Source organism: Falco cherrug, chromosome 16, assembly GCF_023634085.1.
Source record: "Falco cherrug isolate bFalChe1 chromosome 16, bFalChe1.pri, whole genome shotgun sequence".
Lineage (NCBI taxonomy): Eukaryota > Metazoa > Chordata > Aves > Falconiformes > Falconidae > Falco > Falco cherrug.
This window is the reverse complement of record NC_073712.1, coordinates 6,485,468-6,503,910: the sequence shown is the minus strand read 5'-3', so window position 1 is coordinate 6,503,910 and position 18,443 is coordinate 6,485,468. Positions and strand designations below refer to the sequence as shown.

At 45.3% G+C, this 18,443-nt stretch overlaps 1 protein-coding gene and 1 long non-coding RNA gene across 4 annotated transcripts; both read left to right on the top strand.

Annotated features, from left to right (window-relative positions):
- Positions 1 to 1,812: 1,812 nt before the first annotated feature.
- Positions 1,813 to 9,554, top strand: LOC114018090 (uncharacterized). Of its 2 annotated transcripts, none has more exons than XR_003563520.2 (7): positions 1,813 to 1,981; positions 3,341 to 3,504; positions 4,384 to 4,457; positions 4,782 to 4,859; positions 5,475 to 5,657; positions 7,503 to 7,588; positions 8,165 to 9,554. XR_003563520.2 is itself a non-coding variant. In XM_027816673.2 (7 exons), the coding sequence occupies exons 2-7, from the start codon at positions 3,393 to 3,395 to the stop codon at positions 8,394 to 8,396; spliced, it is 693 nt and encodes a 230-aa protein (XP_027672474.1). In that variant the 5' UTR covers positions 1,813 to 1,981; positions 3,341 to 3,392; the 3' UTR covers positions 8,397 to 9,554. The 2 variants fall into 2 exon arrangements, 1 of the variants encoding a protein (XP_027672474.1); XM_027816673.2 differs by having other exon boundaries at positions 5,475 to 5,585.
- A 2,828-nt stretch (positions 9,555 to 12,382) lies between these two features.
- Positions 12,383 to 17,317, top strand: LOC114018069 (uncharacterized). 2 transcript variants are annotated; one of them, XR_008735400.1, is made up of 3 exons: positions 12,383 to 12,540; positions 15,793 to 15,962; positions 16,364 to 17,317. It is a non-coding gene; the product is annotated as an uncharacterized LOC114018069 (long non-coding RNA). The 2 variants fall into 2 exon arrangements; XR_008735399.1 differs by lacking the exon at positions 12,383 to 12,540 and adding an exon at positions 15,036 to 15,211.
- Positions 17,318 to 18,443: the final 1,126 nt, after the last annotated feature.

Here is an 18,443-nt window from a genome sequence, read left to right as displayed (position 1 = left end):
TTGTCTTGACTAGCTTTTTCTTTTGAACTTCATTGCTTTATAATAGCACATAGGAATGATGCTTTGAGCTTCTGTTGCCACAAAGATTACCTTTATGTTGAAAAATAGCACAAGGCTAAAAGAAATAGAAATTGAGCCTTTATTGCCCTGCGCTGCCTTCACTGATACAATTTTAATTAAGGAAAAACGGCTGGGCAAAAAATAACCTCATATCTGGAAGTATATATCCACGGTGATGTGCTCCCTCAAATGTGCGATATTAAAGCCATTTGTAAGGTGACAGCAGGATATGTTGAAACCTTGCTCTGGAAGCTTGAATAAATATATTGCATGTCTTTGCTGTGTGGCTACTAATTAAAATGTGTGTGATTGATTTGGGGTTTAACTGCTGTGGGAGGGGAGGAATGGGCTTGAAGCAAGCAACAGGAACCCCTTGAAAGGATAACTTGTAGAACTTGAGTATTTGTCTTCTTTCTGGGTATTATTTTTTAATAGTTAAGGCTTCTTTTTTGTGAAAAAAGCCCTTCAGGTTGCTGTTAATGTTTCCATTTGATGGGACAACTGCTTTTTTTCAAAAGACAACAATAGTTTAATGAGAATTTCCTGCGGAAGATATTGTTCATGACTTTGTGATTAACATCTGTCTGGATCTGAATACCAAATGTGGTACCAAAATACCTGTTTGTGTGTTTCACACACGCGTTTGTGACACAAGGAACGGTGAGCGGTGCTTTTGCCTGAGGTCTTCACTGAAGTGTTCGACGCTGATTGAACAGGATGACTTCATACGACAGAAAATGAAATTATCTGCAGAGTATTTAAAAATGTAATTGCAATGAAAAGGCTTCTGTGTGCATTTACTTTTTAATGCCAGGTGCTTAGTATTTTTTTTCCCCCTGTTTAGAAGTTACATCTGTCTGTTTGAGGGTAAAAGTACCTCTAATGAATTCTGCAGAAAGTATCTCTTCCTAGGATTTCCTCACTTAAAGCCATTTTAATACGAGCTAGCTCCGGCGAGCTGGAGTGCTGCACAGCTGAGGGAATATCAGGGCTTCAAAATGGCTTTCCACGCTCTAGTTCCTGTCTTTTAATGTTTTAAATTGAATAGGTATACAGCATTGCTGTGATTTTTTTTATTCCATCAGCTAACGGTGGCTGAGGGGATGATGCTGCAAACATCTTCCCTCTCATGTGATCTTCAGGAATGGGCCTTATTCCTTAAAGGATTCAAGTATCGACTCTCATGCTTTTCTTTTTTTTTTTTTTTTTTTTGACAGACTGTTTTTATAATGTAATTAACCTGAAAGAATTTATTTACAGTCATCATCTTCCTACTGTACATTCTCACCTCCCTTTACCTTGCCACCTGAATAAATCCCTTTAGTTTCTTAATTATTTTTGATGCTCTCTTGTGTTGCCCTACATCTCCACTGCACCCTGCCCCTTCCAGCCAGGCAAGGGATCCAGGGATCCCAGTAGCGCCCAGCTCATGTTCCAGGTTCCCTGTGGTATCATAAGGCTTCTATGTCCCTTGTCCACAGTATGGTACTTTTTTTTTTTTTTTTAAGGACAAAAAAAACCACTCAAAGAAACCAGCCACTTAACAAAAAGATATTGGTCTTTATGTTGCCTTCCCTATTGATAATAGACTTGGACTTCCTCCAGAAACTATTGGTTGTATCTTTCCAATTTTGCTCCCATAAAAGATGAGGATTAGCTGTTTCTTGGATAAACTTAGAGTTGTATGAGATGTAACTTGAAGCTCATTATGATTCTCACGAGGCTTCCAACTTTTGCTCTTCCAGGAGAAGGTTTTCCCCATCGAAGCGACATTCCTTTCTGATTGACCTCACTGGGGGTTGTCATGGAGCATTACTAAGTCACAGAGCAGCTGCTGACACCCAGCAGGGGGCCAGGGACCCCTTCCAACACCCTCAGACAGCCCCAAGCAGCAATCAGGACTCCAGCCCATCATGTAGAGGTACTCTGAACTACTGGAATTTTTTATTTTGGATAAATGTCCCCCACCTGTGAGCTGGCTTGGGCACAAGCATCGGAGCTGTGGTGGTGGTGATGGGTTTTGCTGGTCAGGGCAAACCTGTGAGCACTGGGAGCTGTGGTGGTGGTGATGGCTTTTGCTGCTGGTCAGGGCAAACCTGTGAGCACTGGGAGCTGTGGTGGGCTTTCTAGGGACCAACAATGTGATGAAGCATGATAGGGTCTAAATTTTTCATGAAGAGTGACATCAGTGGGACAGAACTTCTTGTGGATGTCAAACGTCCTGTGTTAACTGATTATTTTTTCCATTTTTATTTAGTCTTATCAGCGGGGGAATTAAAAGGGAAGGTAAATATGGACTGAGATGTGTTCTCCAGGAACCTACATGGTTGGTTCCCACTGTGATCTGTGGGGGGCAGTGCCCATCTTTCTTCTTTCCTCCCGTATTTTGTCGGCTGATAAATAGAAGTGGCTGTGCCAGGGCTGAGCAGCTTCTGGGCTGGGATGTGGGCTCGCCTGCCAGCCCTTCCCGGGCTGCTCCTCAGGCTTCCGTCGGACTTGCCTCAGGAGATGTTGAGGAATTAAAAGGGAAAATTACCAACATTTGGCGAGGCCCTCATGAAAGGAGCGCTGATGTTGAAGGGGCTTTGTTTATATAAAAACTTCATCCTTCTAAACCACCTTTCATATCAGCATTTGCTAGTGATGTCCGTCTATACCTACGACTTGGGTTTTGTGTCCTCTGGGACACGTCCCTATCTGTCACTCACTAGCCACACAAAAATAGAAACAAAGCCGATGTGAATGTCACTGAGGTCGTTTCATTTTATCTTGTCCCAGTTGCTTTACTTACCGGTGTAGAGAAAGGAAAGCGTGTTGTTCCAGCAAACAGCCTAGGAAGGCATTCAAGAGCAGATCTGAAGCCTCTACCCTTTTTAAGGGGAAGCAAATGAGGTGTTGCTTTAGGCAATTTTGCTCCTTAAAACAAACAGCCTCTGATCTCAGTAGTTTTTTATTTCCGCCCCCTAATCGGGATGGCAAATGCTGTAATCAAAATCAGGTCACTAGAGACCAATGCATGAAGGAGCAGCTGTTGCATGCAGTCATGCACAATATTTCTGTGCTAGAAAAGATTTGTTTAGGCTGTGTAATATATATGGAAATGTGCTGCAGGAGCACTGCTGGAAATAACCCATTGTGTTCGTGCAGCCCTAACAACGCTGATCTGAGATTTGTGGGCTTGACGTGCCTTTTCCCTTTTTTGATATGCCAAATAAACAGGCAATCTAGTTAGGTAGCATTACTTGACTGTACTTCATCTGAATGTATATGCTTCTTTCAGGCTGGCATAGCTGAATGCAATACCTTCAGCGCTGAAAGCACAAACCAAACAAATGCCCCGGCAAGGAGCTGTACGGAGTGAAAACAAAATCCTGCAGCAGAAGCACTCTGGGCAAGCAGATAAAGGCAGGCGGAACGAAGAGAATGAAGGGCACCATTTCAGAGGTCTTATAATACTTTGAAAAATTTGAGCTGAAAGGGATTTTTTCTCTCTTTACTCAAGCAGAACTTTGTGTTTTAATCTCAAAAAGCCTTTTGGGGAGTTCCTTAGTGCTAAAAGATGGTTTGCTCCCACCTTTTCTTTATTGCAATAATGTCCTTTGAAGATCTCTTCAAAGGTGAAGCCAGACTTCCCATTTATTCTCCAGACCGTAATGAATATCCAGCTTTGTTTAAGCAATTAGCTTGGTGGGGTGATTTCTGTTGCTGTTTAAAAAAAAAAAAAAGTTCCAAAATCCTGAGCGGTTTAGACATGTTTTGAAAAAACACTAAGCCAACAGCTGTGCATTGGACTAATCTGACAGTGTAGCAGCTGTCATAACAAAAGCAGAGCTGGTTCAAACACAGCTTCTTTGTATAGTGATTGAAAATGATTTAAAGGAAAAGATTATTTACTGGTTCTACTGTGTCGAGCTGTGGGGCTGGATAAGTGACTGTTCACTTGTTTTTGCTATGTGATCCCCAACAGATGAATGGGCTCTTAACCACTTCTTGGTTCTAGCTTAGAGGCTCAGACACGTTTCGATCCTCTCTGCCTCTTGCTGCTGGTTTTGCCTGCAGTCCCTCCGTGTTTCTGGACCCACGTTATGTGGGTGCCTGCCTGGATGCTGCTGGGGTGATGCCAAGCCGTTTCAGTAGGTGCGCAAACCACATCTGTAACCAAAGAGCGCGCTGGTGAATGCACGAGGAAATGAAGCAATGCGATTTGTAAAGATGGCCTGAACTGTAGCTTTTTAAAGCATCAAATGGTGCAACCTGGTATAGATATTTCAGGCTAATTTGCTTGTATTCTAAGGCCCTTTTTCCCCCTTTTTCCTCATTCAGACAGAAGGACTGAAGTAACCTTTGAAATCAAAGCCTTCAAAGTGACAGCAGCCTGTGCCTCTGGCTATACTGAAGTAAGTAATCTGCTAATGCATGAATATTTTATGTATCTACAGCTAAATGAAGGAAATTGAAAGTTGATATAAACTGATGTTCTTTGTATTAGCTCATGACAAATGCAGCAATTACCTCCAATCAGTTAATTATAGCATCCTTCTATGGCCTGCCTTCTACTTTCTTGAGGTTTCTTTTGCAAGAGGTGTGACTGTTGAACTCACATTTCTTCTGCAGCTGCTTCACTGAAGAAATACTTTCTTGTTATGCTATTAGAAAATATATTGACCCTTAATACCACACTGAAAGTCACTGATGTGCCCTGTTTTCTCTTTTGTTTGTAGGGTTCACACCTGGAAATGCCTCAATATAGTGTAAAGCTTCTGTTGCCTGATGCAGATCACAGCCTTGCTGAGATAAAAGTATCCGTACTTGTCACACGCGCATTTGGTTACGTCACTGCATCTAGCGATCCCTAGATCTAGAAGTGATCTTAAATTGGATTGCCATCACTGTTTGCTGTCTCCTAGTAAAGGAAGCCAGGTTAATTTCTGGCAACAGAACATTAAAGGGCTTGCTTGTGCTCCCGCTAGACCATCTAGTAGCTTTCAATGTGCTCATAATTGTGAAACTAGTGGCTAACAAAAATGAAAATTGGTGCTGCTTCATGATGGGCCATGTCTCACATATATTAGATTTCTAAAAATAATTAGATAAAGGATTGCTAATTAAGAATAGAGTGCATATCAGATGACTAATTACTGATAGAAGTACAAGCTATCTTGAGGATTGTTTTACTCAAAGAATGTAAATTATTTCAGGCTTTTAGTTACGTAAGTTTAAATCAACTTTGCATTGTAACTGTAGACTTGTCACAGGTGGAAAAATTGTAAGAGGTTTCTTGTTATTCATACTGATTTAAACGAGAACATGGACTGTGTTGTGTGGCACTCAGGACTTTGTGGTATCTCACGATGAGAGGCTTTAATTATGTGCCCAGAGTCTGCATTAATGAGTCTGTCTTGAAATATTAACAGGTAGAACTACTATTGCTGGAGGATGAATTGCCGAAAGACCAGATGCAGGCGCAGGAGAGATCAGCTGGAAGCGGTCCCTGTGTCGGTCTCAAGTCTATTTGCTGGAAAAGGGTATTATGGCAATGCTAATCTACAGTAGTCATCACTTCTCTGCACTTTCTCTGGGCACAGAACACTTCTAAGGTACAACGCTCCGACTGCTGCCCCATCCACACGATACATGAGTCAGGCAATCTCATTTCACTCACTGATACAGTAGCACAGAAGCGCATCTCTTGCTTTCTTAGCCTTACACTGTGAAATCTTCCATCTTATCTGAATGTATCTAACGTGCACTTCACAGCGCAGTTTAAGGATCCTGAGTCAACTCTGAGCAAATGGGCTCGCTCATAGCGGAGGAATTCTGGAGGGGAAGCCACATGTTCCACTTCCATCTCGGCATAGTGCGTAACCTAGAAGATGGTGATCTTAGAGATGGTGCTTCCTCCTGAAGAGAATATTTAGGAGAACTTTGTGATGTTGTTGTAGGATAAATTGCACTTAGCATTTAAAATTCAGCCGTGGGTCATCTTGAAACAGACAATTTTGAGTGATTCTTTTGGCCCAAGCACTGACGTGTGTCATGTTTAAACGTAAGTAACCTGGGAAGTGCAGTATTTAGGCTCCATCCCTAGAAGCGGACCCTGTTGCGTGGTGTTAAAGGTGGTTGCTAATTCTCTTCTGGGCATGGCCATCAGTCTCTTTGGCATAAGATGTCTGTCTCTTGGTGGCACCCAGCACCATGGGACTCTGGTCCTGAGTGAGGCCCTGGCTCATTTGTGTAATGGGGATGTTGGTTATAGCACTGTTCTTGCATGCAGATGAGTTTGTTGAGCTGCTGTGAGTAGATCGTGTGTCCAGAGGCAAAATACTGTTTATTGTGCATTACTCACTGCCTTGTGCAATAAATCAGTTGAAAGTAGTATTTCGTTATCCAGCAGGATGAGAAAATGGTGGACAAGAGTACAATGGAATCCTGAATACCAATTAATATTCCAGAGGCATCTGTGTTAGAGTAGACTGCTGGCAACCAGCCTTTATTTTAACCTAATCTGGTGGTTTTTAAGTGCTTGCCAAAAGTGATTTTTGGTGGGTGCTTTTGAGGTTTTTTTTGTGATCTGCAGAAGAACAATCCACTTGAACCAAGATTATTTCAAGGCAGCTTCCGTTCACTGAATCCCTTTGCATCGAGGTGTGTCCTGGCTTTGGCCAGGATGGAGTTAATTTTCTTTGTAGCTGGTACAGTGCTGTGTTTTGGATTTAGAAAGAGAATAATGTTGATAGCACATTGATGGTTTAGTTGTTGCTAAGTAGTCCTTATCTTAAATCGAGGAGTTTTCAGTTTCCCCTGCTGTGCCAGTGAGCAGGTGCACAAGAAGCCAGGAGGGAGCAGAGCCAGGACAGCTGACCTGAACCAGCCAAAGGGATATTCCATACCATACATCATCATCCTCAGTATATAAACTGGGGGGGCTGGCTGGGAGAGGCTGATCACTGCTCGGGGACTGGCTGGGCATCAGCCAGTAGGTGCTGAGCAACTGTGTTGTGCATCACTTGTTTTTTCTTGGGTTTTATTCCATTCTCTCTTCTTAGTTGCCTTTCCATTACTATTATTATGTTTCACTTTATTTCAATTACTAAACTGTTCTTATCTCAACCCACATTTGGGTTTTACCTTTTTCTGGTTCTCCTCCCCATCTCACCGAAGCGGAGGGAAGGGAGCGAGCAGCTAGGGTTACACCACAACAAGAAGTAACGGGTCTGGGCATCATCCCTGTTAGCCTCCTGTGATCACTAGCATACATTTTCTCATTAGCCTTGTTCTGATAACGCCAGGGCCCCAAAAGATGAAGTGTCCTCCCCCTTGAAATTAAAGTGGCCTTGTACTAGTAATCTGCAGCTCGTTCAGTAGCTTTGCTTGCTAGAAATGAAAAGCTTATGCATTAAGCTCACTGAATCTCTTGCCATACTTTCTTTTTTTTTTGTCAGATGAGTGGAACATCTAGTGATGGAACTGATGATGATGACCAAGGCAAACCACACTTTTCTGATTCTTTGCCTCCTGGAGGAATCGGGTACCATGCATTTAACCTGTCTTTTCCTCTTGTCATCAACTACACTGTCTCTTGCTGCTGTTAGAAGAATCATGAAAATGTTTTGGTTTGTTTTTTTTCTTGCATGGGAATACATGAATCAAAAGGGGCCCTGACCTGTAGATCTTGCTTCAGCTACAGGCTAACCAGCAAAGTGTGCTTCTAGTGCCACTTGCCTATCAATCCTACAGCAGCAGATCACAAGCATGTTCCAGAATCCCATTCCAGTTAATTCCTTGCCTGCTGTATCCCTTTCCCTAGGTATAGGAGGTGTCCAGTACAAAAGCTGAGCAGCACTGGGTTATCCCTCTGTGCCAGCTGCACAAAGATGGTACTTGAGTTAATTTCAAAAGAGTGTTGTTTTGTAACCAGAAGACTTGCTTTGTGGTTTGCGGTTTTGTCTTGTTGAATTTTTTTTTTCTTTACTCTGCCCTAATTGCAAGATTCTTTTCTCGCTTAGTGGTAGTTCCTATATCTAAAAGATAAGAGGTGTTGGCTCTGTAAGGTCAGCGATGAGAATTCAGGTTACCTGAACCAATGCTTTATTTACCCTCCTAGATCCAGCAGGAAAAAACCAAAGAAAGAGAGGCAGCAGTTAGCAGCTCAGAAGAATACGGAGACAACTGAAGTGGAAAAAGAGGTGCTGATACTGAAAGTCAGCTGCTGGAACCAAGCAGAACTGGCAGAGGAAGGGACCACTCCAAGTCTGATGCCCACGCTTCTGGAGATCATGATATTTACCATCTTTGTGTTTGTGATCTTCATGTGTGTAACTAATGGAGGCGAATAGAAATGGTCTGCTCATAAACCTTATCCTGGGGAGACAATAAAAGCCCAGTCCTGATGACATAAGCAGTGTTTAGTGGTGACTACAAAACTGAAGAATGCAATTTTTTTTCCTCTCTGCTACTTGTGAACAAGCTCTTCAGGCAGTGAATTAACAGGCTAGGAGGAGGGTGAAACAGCCTGTGACTTGTCTTTGCCTGGTGTTCACCGCATTCAGAAGTTCCTAATTCTTGAAAGCGTGCCTTGCTATACTGTTTCGCCTTTGCTGCATCCATGTTTGCACGTTTTGTGCCCCAGCTGGAGGGTTTATTTGCTCAGAGGTGTTTGGAGTTCTGCATGGCTTGGTTTTTCCTAAGCTGCCCGTGGCTGGGATTACCGCATCGTTGAGGATTTGTGGCTTCTCTAAGCTCTGGTTATCTTATATGTGAGAAACACCAGATATAAACGGAGGGAATAAATTGTTTGCCAATCTGGCAAGACAGGGAATGATGGCTCTAGCTTAATACAAGCCATGAGAGATCAAGGGAGGAGATACTATCTTAACCACTTCTGAAAAAATGTTCTTGCCCCTTCAAGTCTGTAACTTACGGAAAAAGGGGAATAGTAGAAGTGAGGATCTCCCATTGTTGGCCTGCTACTCCTCGTCAGAAAAGAACCTAATTTTATGTGCAATGTTCTCCTAAACCATAATACTTAAATGACTTAAGGGTTAAGCTTAAGCTGAGGCCTTTTGGTATCTTTTCACAGCAGAAATGCAGTACTTGGAGCCTGGCACGTAATCGGAAAGATCATTTGGATTGCTGAATGTATTTGATTTTAAAACTGCTGGGTTTCTCCTGTTGTCCGTATCCACTTTGCCAAGAAAAAAAATTTTGTATCCTTAGGTTTGACACTGGTTTAGCAGGAAAATCTTCCCTGCTTAAGTCATAACACAGTAAGCTAGAGGGGTGAGATACTGCATGGTTTCCTTAAAACTTCTAAGACATTTTGCTTTATCTTAAAGGTGTGTGCACTTTGTAATTGCTGCCTCAGGTCTGGGTGATGGCTTTAACGTGAGGTAAGAGGTTACCTCTTCTTCTAAGGTTAAATGGTAATAAATGAGAAAGGGGCGTTTGACTCCTCTAACAGTCAGTGAGATGAAGGTGGCTGCCTTTCCACCAAGGTGTGGTGTTAGTGCTGCTCTTGGATGTTTCCTGCTTTGCGAAGCTCATTTTCCAGGTTAGCCAAGCGTGATGAAAGCTGGAATGTGCTGGTTTTCCTTGACGTTGCATTCCTAGGAAAATAATTTTTAGCTGCTTCAAATCGCTATGTGAATACCATCGCTTCCCTGTTAAGTAACTGATGGACCCTGTTGGTTCTACATCACACTTGGAGGCTTTGCTCTCTGCTGCTCATATGTCCCCACTCTCTCTAGCCATCTTGTGCTTGCTCTGCAGGACCTGGTGGTGAGCGCAGCTGGTGCGGGCTGGCTTTGATTTGGTCACTTGGGGTGGTGGGGAAGGGCTATGCCATCCTGCCCTTCCCCCCCAACTCACTTCAGAGCCTTGTTCTTATCAAGGAAATAAAGTCATCATTGCTTTCATTTGAACATGCATGAAATGAGGTGGAACCTTCCTCCTCAGCATCAGCTGTCTCACCTGGAGGGCACTGTCAGGTACCCAACATATATTTTTTTTTTCCCCTTTTTGTTTTTCTATCCTGGATTTAGTGAATTATTCCAGTCCCTCCTTTCAATTTAGGATGGTGAAGGACTGGCTGCAGGGATGAGGATTTTTGAAATCCTCCTAGCAATGGATAACAAAAACATTAATCTCCTGCTGTTCAACATGCTTGGGGGGGTGTGTGTGCTTGTTGAAGGGCACATGCTGTTCGTTTATATGAAATAAGTGTGTTACTGCCCAGCGCTGTTGCTGAAAAAGGGGGGAACAGTGGAAGTGAGGATCTCCCATTGTTGTTGGCCTCCTACTTCTCATCTGAAGAGGAGTTAATTTTATGTGCAATGTTCTCATAAATCATGACACTTGAATGGCTTATGGTTAAGATCAAGCTGAGCCCTTTGGTATCTCTTTCCACAGGAGAAAGGCAGAGCCTGGAGCCTGACACCTAATGGGAAGGAAAGCACTGCAGCACCCTGTGGTTGCTCTGTGCCTAGCTGGCTTTGCTTTCCAGCAGGCACCAGGGTGGCTGAAGTTCCCCTTGAGAGCTAGGGTCTGTGAGAACCTGCCCCCTGATCCTTACCCGTAAGCTCTTGACCTGTTCTGCATCCACCCCCAGGCAGAGCTCCATACGTTCCAGTTGCTCCCTCGCATAAAGGGCAGCTCCACCACCTCTCCTTGCTGGCCTAGCTTTCCCAAAAAGCACATGGCAATCTGTGACAGCATTCCAGTCACACGAGAGATCCCACCACGTCTCTAACTGCAACAAGATCCCAGCCCTGCGACTGTACACAGATCCCTAATTCCTCCCGGTCGCTCCCCACGCTGTGTGCATTGGTGTACAGGAGTTTCAGAGGGGCAGGTGAGCAGGCAGGTTCCCCAGGAGGGGTGCGAGAGGATCTGCCATAGCCACGCACACCCTTGAGGTGGCTGGTCTGCTTCTCGTCATCATGGGACGTAGCTGAGAAACATGTATCGCTGCTCTGCTTGGCCTGGCTTGTGCCCTGGGTGGATGCGATGGTGTGAGCATCGCTGCTTTGGAACCTGCCTCCTGCATCCTTCAGTTTAAAGCCCACCTCACCGAGCTGCCAGGCGGATTCCTTTGCCTCTTCTAGAAAGGTGAATCCTATCCCTCCCTAACAGGCTATAGTCATCAAAGGAGGAGGTTACAAAGACTTGCTGGGCTTGTCAAAAATGTTAATTATCCCTGGTTTCCTCCCAGCCTCAGGTGATGGTACCAACTCCCTGTTACTCCCTGGCATTCAAGATAGCTGTACTGAGCTGTAAGTCTCATTAATACTGAATTTGGATGAAAAATGCATTCCTCTCAACTGAAAATGGGGAGACACAAACAGCTTCCTCCACCCCCAGAGAAGCTTAGTGTGTGCCAAGACTCCTCTAGCTCAGTGGAAATGAGTAAGGCAGCGTAGCGATCCTGCCAGAAGGGAGTAGGACCCCACCCTCCCTCCCTGGAGAGCGAGCTTAGCATGCATTGTGCTTGTTCACTTCATTGAACTGATCATCAAAACAAATGAGCATCGTGAAGGTATCGTCTGCGCTGGGAGAAGGCAAATTGTGCCCCACACCACCCTACTTTGTGCCCATGCTCCCAGCTAGCTGCAATCCCAGCCATGGAAAATTACAGGTAAAGGGAAATACCTACTTTTTGGTGGACTGTCTTTAACACACACTAAATCTGTTTTCTTGGCGAACAGCAGCGAAGATGCAAGGTAAGAAAATAAGGATGCAGTGCTGCTCGGTTCTTGCCTGCTGTGTACAGAAGAGGATATTGAGGATGCACTCAGACTGCTAGTGGTAAAGTCAGGGGTCACTGTGTGATACAGCGGGATGCTTCCAAATACAGCAATTTCTCACAGTAGTAAACCCCTAGGCCGATAGCAAACTTCACCATCTAGAAAACAGATCCAATAGTTCATTTGGAAAAGTAGATTTTTGAAAGGACCGAGTGCTTCTATTTCCTACAGCATATTGGATTAGGGTGGCTCTGCCTGCTGGGTTTGGCTCTATTTGCCATTAGGAAGACACATGGGAGAGGACAGAACTGCCTCCCCAGAGGTTCCAGACTTTGTCTGGTTTTAGTTGGCAAGTGTGAGGTCTGGATCCACTTTATTTTGACAGAGGTAATGAACAGTAATTAACTGTTCTGCTCTAAAACTAGTGTGGCGGCAAGGCATTATGTTAGGTGATGGGATTGATTTTTTTTTTTTTTTTTTTTAATGTAAAATGACTTTACGCTTACGGCATCCCGTGATTTAAGAGGTCACAACAAGATTTACAGCGCTGGACCTCACAGGGCACCCAGCCCTGCTGTGTCTGCAGCTTGCACTGGTTTCCCAGTGGCTGGAAGCAAATCATCACCATTAATGCAGCCCCGCTTAATGCCAGGGATCACAGATGTTTGCTCTTGAGCCTGAAGCGTGTGAGATCGGTTAATCTGGCAAACAAATCTAGCTCAGCTCGGTGCAATTTCAGGTAGGTCTTGCTATATCTGGGAATTTAGAGGAAGAAAAGAGGGTGCCGGGTTCCTGGACTGCTGAAGGCTTCACCCCTCCTCGGGAAGTTCCTTGCATTTGGCTGTTGGAGGAATGGACTTGCTGAAACTGCCAGTGCTTGGAAATTCGGATGTTATAGCAGGCATAACCGTAAAAGGTTTGTGTTTAATAACATGCTAGTGCCTAGGGGCACTGATAGGCTTTTCTTTAAATCTGTTTGACAGGGTTGTGAGCCCTTACAACAAATGCAAGGCGTGCTAATGGCTCACGTGCCAGTGGGAGCTTCCAGCAGTAGATTGCTAAACTTGGCAAAGGTTGCTTGTGTCCCAGTGGGATTGGGGTGGGGACGGCTCTGTGTCTTAACCCAGTTCCAGTGATTGACACAGAGGATGAAATCTGCATGTGGCATCATCTGCTGAGGAAAGATGATGATACTTAAAACTGAGCTAGAAGATCTTACCCTAAAGGAGGGATTTAAATTAAATGGTTCGGTCTGGAATTTCCTTTTTATCCAGGAGGTAGAAAACCCACGTGTATTTCCATTCTTCCCCATAAAAGAGAACTCCAGGAGGGTGGGATTTAAGGAGCACATCACTCATGGGGATTTGCACCTTCCACATGTGGCATCTCTAGACCTAAAGGAGAATCATATGGCAGCAGAGAAAATATTTGTTCTGGTTGCTGTTCTGCAGTGTTTTTCCTCTTCTGGCCTGAACTGTCTCACTTCTCAGTCTTTGCCCCCAGCCCCTCTTCCCCTGCTTTCTGAAGTTCCCTTGAAGGTGTGGATAGGATTCCTGAGGAGCTGACATCCCGTTAGCACCCACCTCCCCCAGCTGAACAGCTAACCCCGGCCCTGCAGCTCGGGTTGGGGGGGCATCTCGCGCCTTCCCTGCTGCCCCGGCCCCCGCGGGTGGCTGGCAGGTTGCTCTCAGAAGCTGTTTCCCCCACGTCTAATTTTATGCATTGCAGCCTTCTCCGCTAGAGACATGTCAGCAAGGATCTACGCTTGGCAGAAATAGCTCTGGGAGAGTAATGACAGCAAAATGGATGCTAAATAGGGACTAGCAGAAGTGCTGTAGCACTGAGGTCAATTATAATCAACTTTCCTGTAACACATCTCTGTTTGTTCCGAGACACCCCAGGATGGGCAGCAGCTGGGGCTGGGAGGTGGTTTGGGGAGTGGGAGCTGTGGAAGACAAGGCTTGGTCAGCTGGGCGAGACCATCTCCTCTTCCTTCTGCACCTGCCTTGTTCTTCCTGGGGATGCTGTTCCTCTGCTCTTGCAGCTATCCGAGCAGCTCAGCATCCACTCATCGCTTCCCTTGGCATTGCTGGCCTTTAGCTACGTGCAAACATGGTTTTTAAGATCTCGGGGATGCAGAAGCAATTTTGCAGCCGGTGTGTAAGGAGCAGGGGCACACAGAAGGGAGATGCTGGCCAGAGGTGCTTGCCGGGGTCCAGCCAAGTTAGGAATGAATCCCTGCGGATGGACGTGGGGGGGTTCAGTGACTCGTCACAAAAGCCTCATGTGACTGAGCCAAGAATAGGACTGCTTAATCCAGGGAGAATTGGGTAAAAGTACATTGTTACACATTAATACATTTGCCTGTGAACTTCGCTTTGGGATCAACACAACAAAGAGAAAAATTCAGAGGAATGGAAGCGTTTCATTATGGCAACCTTTGAAACAAAGCCTCGTGACTTCTGAAAGCATTTCATTTTCAAAGGGGTCTCTTTTTTTTCCTTTCTGAAGCACAAAATGCTTCAACATTTAACCCCCAAAGGAAAGAAAAACAATGTTCTCTGCGGTTTAAATGAAAAAATTTGGGGAAGATTAGGAGTTAATTCACCAAAATCTATTAAAATATTATTTCTTTTATAGAAAATCGGAATTATACACTCACGTTTTTTACCCACATCCCCCTTTCAAATCCATTCTTTACACAGCTCGCTGTTGTCTCTTATCGCTGCCTGGTTCATGAATGATTAACCCTCGCTTCCTTTGAAGGCTGGAGAACAAAACGCCACCGTTCCAAGTCCCTTTTCTTGCTCTGGATGCACTCTGTGGCAAACCCAAGGCACTTTGTACCCTGCCCTGGAATATATTGACTCTTGTCAGATGGATCGGGAAGGCAGATGGGATCTTCCTTTATGATAGATGCTCTCTTAGTGAGCATGGAAGAGATGCAGCTCGTGATACCAGCAAACATCTGCTTTATCCCAGTATTCTGGTACCCACGTCTGGAGATGGTTCCCAGCCCTGCTACATCTCGCATAAACACTTTTCCTGGGAACAAACAGCTTTTTTTCCCAGTTGTATATAAACATAGACTGATGTTTTGTTTGTATAAAACTCATGCAAAGCCAGATGCATCCATAGCCTAACTAGTTAGACAGCTTAAAGCTCTTTCATGCCGCTGATGAAATTCTGCAAACTGTAGCTAATTTTTGTGCGTGCGGGTGGAGTTTCTTTTGTTTTGGTTTGGTTTTTTTCTTCCCAGCAACTGTCTTCTCAAAGCGCCTGTCTGTCCTGAAATTATGTCTCTCTGTGTTTGTCAAATGGGCAGGCACAGCTGGTGGACTTCTCCCCGTGGGTTAAATATTCTGATTGAGAGATCCTGAAGCTCTCAGCTCCTGTCTCCGCATATTAAGGTGACTATCTGCACTGTAGTCAGCTCAGGGCCCTGCAGGAGGGAGAATTAATTAATTAACTAGTTAATTAACTGTCAGGTTGCCAAATGTCTGGAAGAAGTGACAAGACTGCTGTCTCCAGTCAGTCCCCTTGCATTGCTGTCCACTGCTTGTGCCAAAGCATGGTCTCCCATGGTCAGCTGTGCATGGGTAGGTCTTGGTCCTTGTGCATGTTTTTCCCCTTTATCTACAAGATCCTGATCTCTGCTAAAAGAAAAGCCTTTTACTGGGCTTCTGGGGGTGGTTTTTTCTGCATCCCCCCTATTTCCTTACCTCCTGGCCTGCTAACTGCACTCCAATGTGCCTTTCCCAAATGCTGAGGAGAAGCGGTTGGGTTAAGAGTGCTCGTTGGATGGAGTTGGCTCAACCTGAAGGGATGCAGGTGAGAAAAAGGGAAATAAAATGTTCCTGTTTGGTTTATTTGTGTAATCTGCAGGAATTACTGCAACTCTCCTGCTGTTCCCATGGAAACAGATGTTGAATTGCAGGAAACTGCTACAGGTTTTCAGGACTTTTTTTTTTTTTTTTTCTTCCTTAAACAGTGACACCTCCTTTATCATTTCCAAGCAGCCTGGAAAAGCTCTCCTTTTTGAGGCACAAATCTGGAACATCCCTGGGCCTTTCTTGTCTTACACATCCCTCGAGATATCCTGGGAGGTCTCCTTAAGTGGCAAGCAAGGCGCTGCCGGGAAAAGATGCCATCGGGAGGAAGGTAAACTCCGCTTTCCTGATGCGTGGTGGTGGTGGGTAACAGCGTGCATCCCTCCCTCCCTCCCTCCCAGCACCAGTCCTGCGCGGTGGGAAGGGCTCAGTGGCCACCGGTGCGTAGGGCTGTGCAATTCTCACTGCTCAAAAAGCATCTGCTGAGCGAAGCCAACGCCTGCCTTTGTACCAGGGCTCGGGTCTCTGTAGTGCATTGCATAAGCTCCATCCTTCCGAGACAGACAGTTATTTTCCAGCCTGTCAGGTCTGACTCATCCAGCAGGCAAGTCAGCAGGCAGGGATGGAACACCTGGGGCTCTGTGGCCAAGCTGCTGTACCTGTCTCCATGCTTTTGTCCAATTTAAACTTGCCCTCCTCCCCCGCCTTCATCTCTCATTTCATCTTTTGCAGATGTTGACGTGGTGCAGACTGTTCGTCGTGGGAAGGTAAGGCTGCATGCATTCATCTAAGAAATGATGCTGGCCAGTGAAAGGTCAATGAGGGTTTGTTTTTTTTTGGAGTTCCTTTGTTGTTTTGTTCTTAATTGGGTGAATTAAATGCTTATGAAGATGAAAGAGTGTTTTAATAAATTATTAGCATCAGATATATAGGACTATGAGGATTATCAAGGCTTCCTGGCAGAGCCCTGTCAGGGCCACGCCATCTCTGCTCCCTATTTTATCATCATCCATCATTTTATCACAATCCATCATGTTTCTGCTGCCGGCCCGGGGCCCCAGCTGACCCCAGCACCCCACTCACTGGGTGCTGTACACGCAGTGTGGGGAGCCCAACCACAGGCATGAAGCAACAGGTGAAATGGGCAGGCAAAAATCAGGAGGGAAAATGAAAATGAGATGAAGGGCTCGAGATCAAACAGCAACGTAAAAAGCCAAAACTATGTAAAAAGCCAAAACTATGCGTACACACCCAAAAAAAGCCCATAAAAAAACCTACCCAACACCCTCTACCCCCAACCCCCCCCCAGATTTAAACCAACCAACCAAAAACCCACCTGGGGTCAAACCCGGTGTCCTGAGCCCGGGCCCCAAAGTGTCCCCCAGTGTCCTGAGCCCAGGAGCTCCAAAACGGTTTGAAACAGCCACCTGCTGCGTGGTTTCAGTGGGTTCTGTAAACCACAGCTTATGGCTGATTTTAAAGTGGAACCCACAGCGTAACGCGGTTGCCAGGGCCACCTGCAGTCTGTCACAGCCCCTTCCCCACCATCACCCAGAAAGGTCACCCAGCATCAGGCAGCTTTGAGCTGGTGCCCAGCACGAGTTCAGCATGGGGATGGAGAGGAGCTCCCCTATGCCTTGAGGACCAGCACATCTCACCAGCTTCCCCTTTCCTCCCCCCATGGAAATGAGCTTTCTGTAGTCAGTTCTTCAGTGGGTTGAGGAGAAGACCTTTTGTGGTTTTTTTTCTCTCTCTCTTTTTTTTTTTTTTTTTTAAACCTTCTGGGTTGTAAGCAAGGAGCTTGCAAGCTTGCTGGAAACCTTGCTCACCAGCTGCCTGGACTCATCTATAAACAGTCTGGTAAATAATAATAACTTACAAATACTAAGTGTCCAATAATGCCAGACTGCTAATAGCTCCCCTGTTAAAATCCAGTTTGATGGGGTCTTTTAAAATTTCTGAAGAAGAGAATGCTTTTGTAATAAACATCTTAATGTTAGATTGGCCCTGTGCTTGAGGTTTTTATTTAAATGCAAATTGAATCCTCCCAACGGAAAGCTAACAGGAGATTAAAATAGCTGATAGGAGATGAGAATTTGCTTTATGTAGAGTCATTTGACTCAACTTCTTGTTGATTTCCTCACTTTTCTTATTTTATGGCTAGAGCTGCTTTCAGATAGCTTCCCATCTCCACCAGCTTGAACTATCAGCAAGAATAAACCCTGCCTGGATTGCTACAGGGCTGAACTTGGGGTCAACTCTGGGGGCTTCTGCAAGCCAGGGCTCAGCCTGACACCTCCTCTGGGGACTGTCACTGGTCGGGGCTGCAGGGACAAGAGTGTTGGAGGCACGAGTCCCTCTGACATGGAAACGGAAGCCTCTTCCAGCTCTGGAAGCTGCAGCTTCGAAGGCTGTTGGGTGCTGGAGCACCTGATGCTGCTGCACGGGGACCAGCCGTGCCCCGAGTCATGCTGAGCTGGTGGTCACAGCTGTGTGAGCACAGTGCCGAAAGGAGAAGGCATCCCTGGGGGTGTCAAGGATGTTCAGAGTTCAGGGGGGTCCTGAAGGATTAGAAACATCTGCAAGCGCATCTCTGGGGAGGAGCTCTGAGGCTCGATGGAAGATGTGTTGAAAGGATCTTTCTCTTTTGCTTAGAAATGTTTTTTCGGCAAAGTTATTCTGCAACACTTTTAGAAGAGTGGAGAAGTGGGTCAGGGAAGTGAAAGCCCAGCATGAGCAGCGGGCTGGGAAATGGGACCCCAAAGGGTGCTACATCCCACCGCTGTCTCTGCAGCCTCCGAGCGAGGTGAGC

Bases quoted from the DNA above. Each gene is read 5' to 3' on its own strand.
- LOC114018090 (XM_027816673.2), top strand. From the start codon at position 3,393: ATGCCCCGGCAAGGAGCTGTACGGAGTGAAAACAAAATCCTGCAGCAG. The intron at 4,860-5,474 runs GTATCCGTACTT...AAATATTAACAG, and splicing joins ACAGCCTTGCTGAGATAAAA to GTAGAACTACTATTGCTGGA. The intron at 5,586-7,502 runs GTATTATGGCAA...TTTTTTTGTCAG, and splicing joins AGTCTATTTGCTGGAAAAGG to ATGAGTGGAACATCTAGTGA.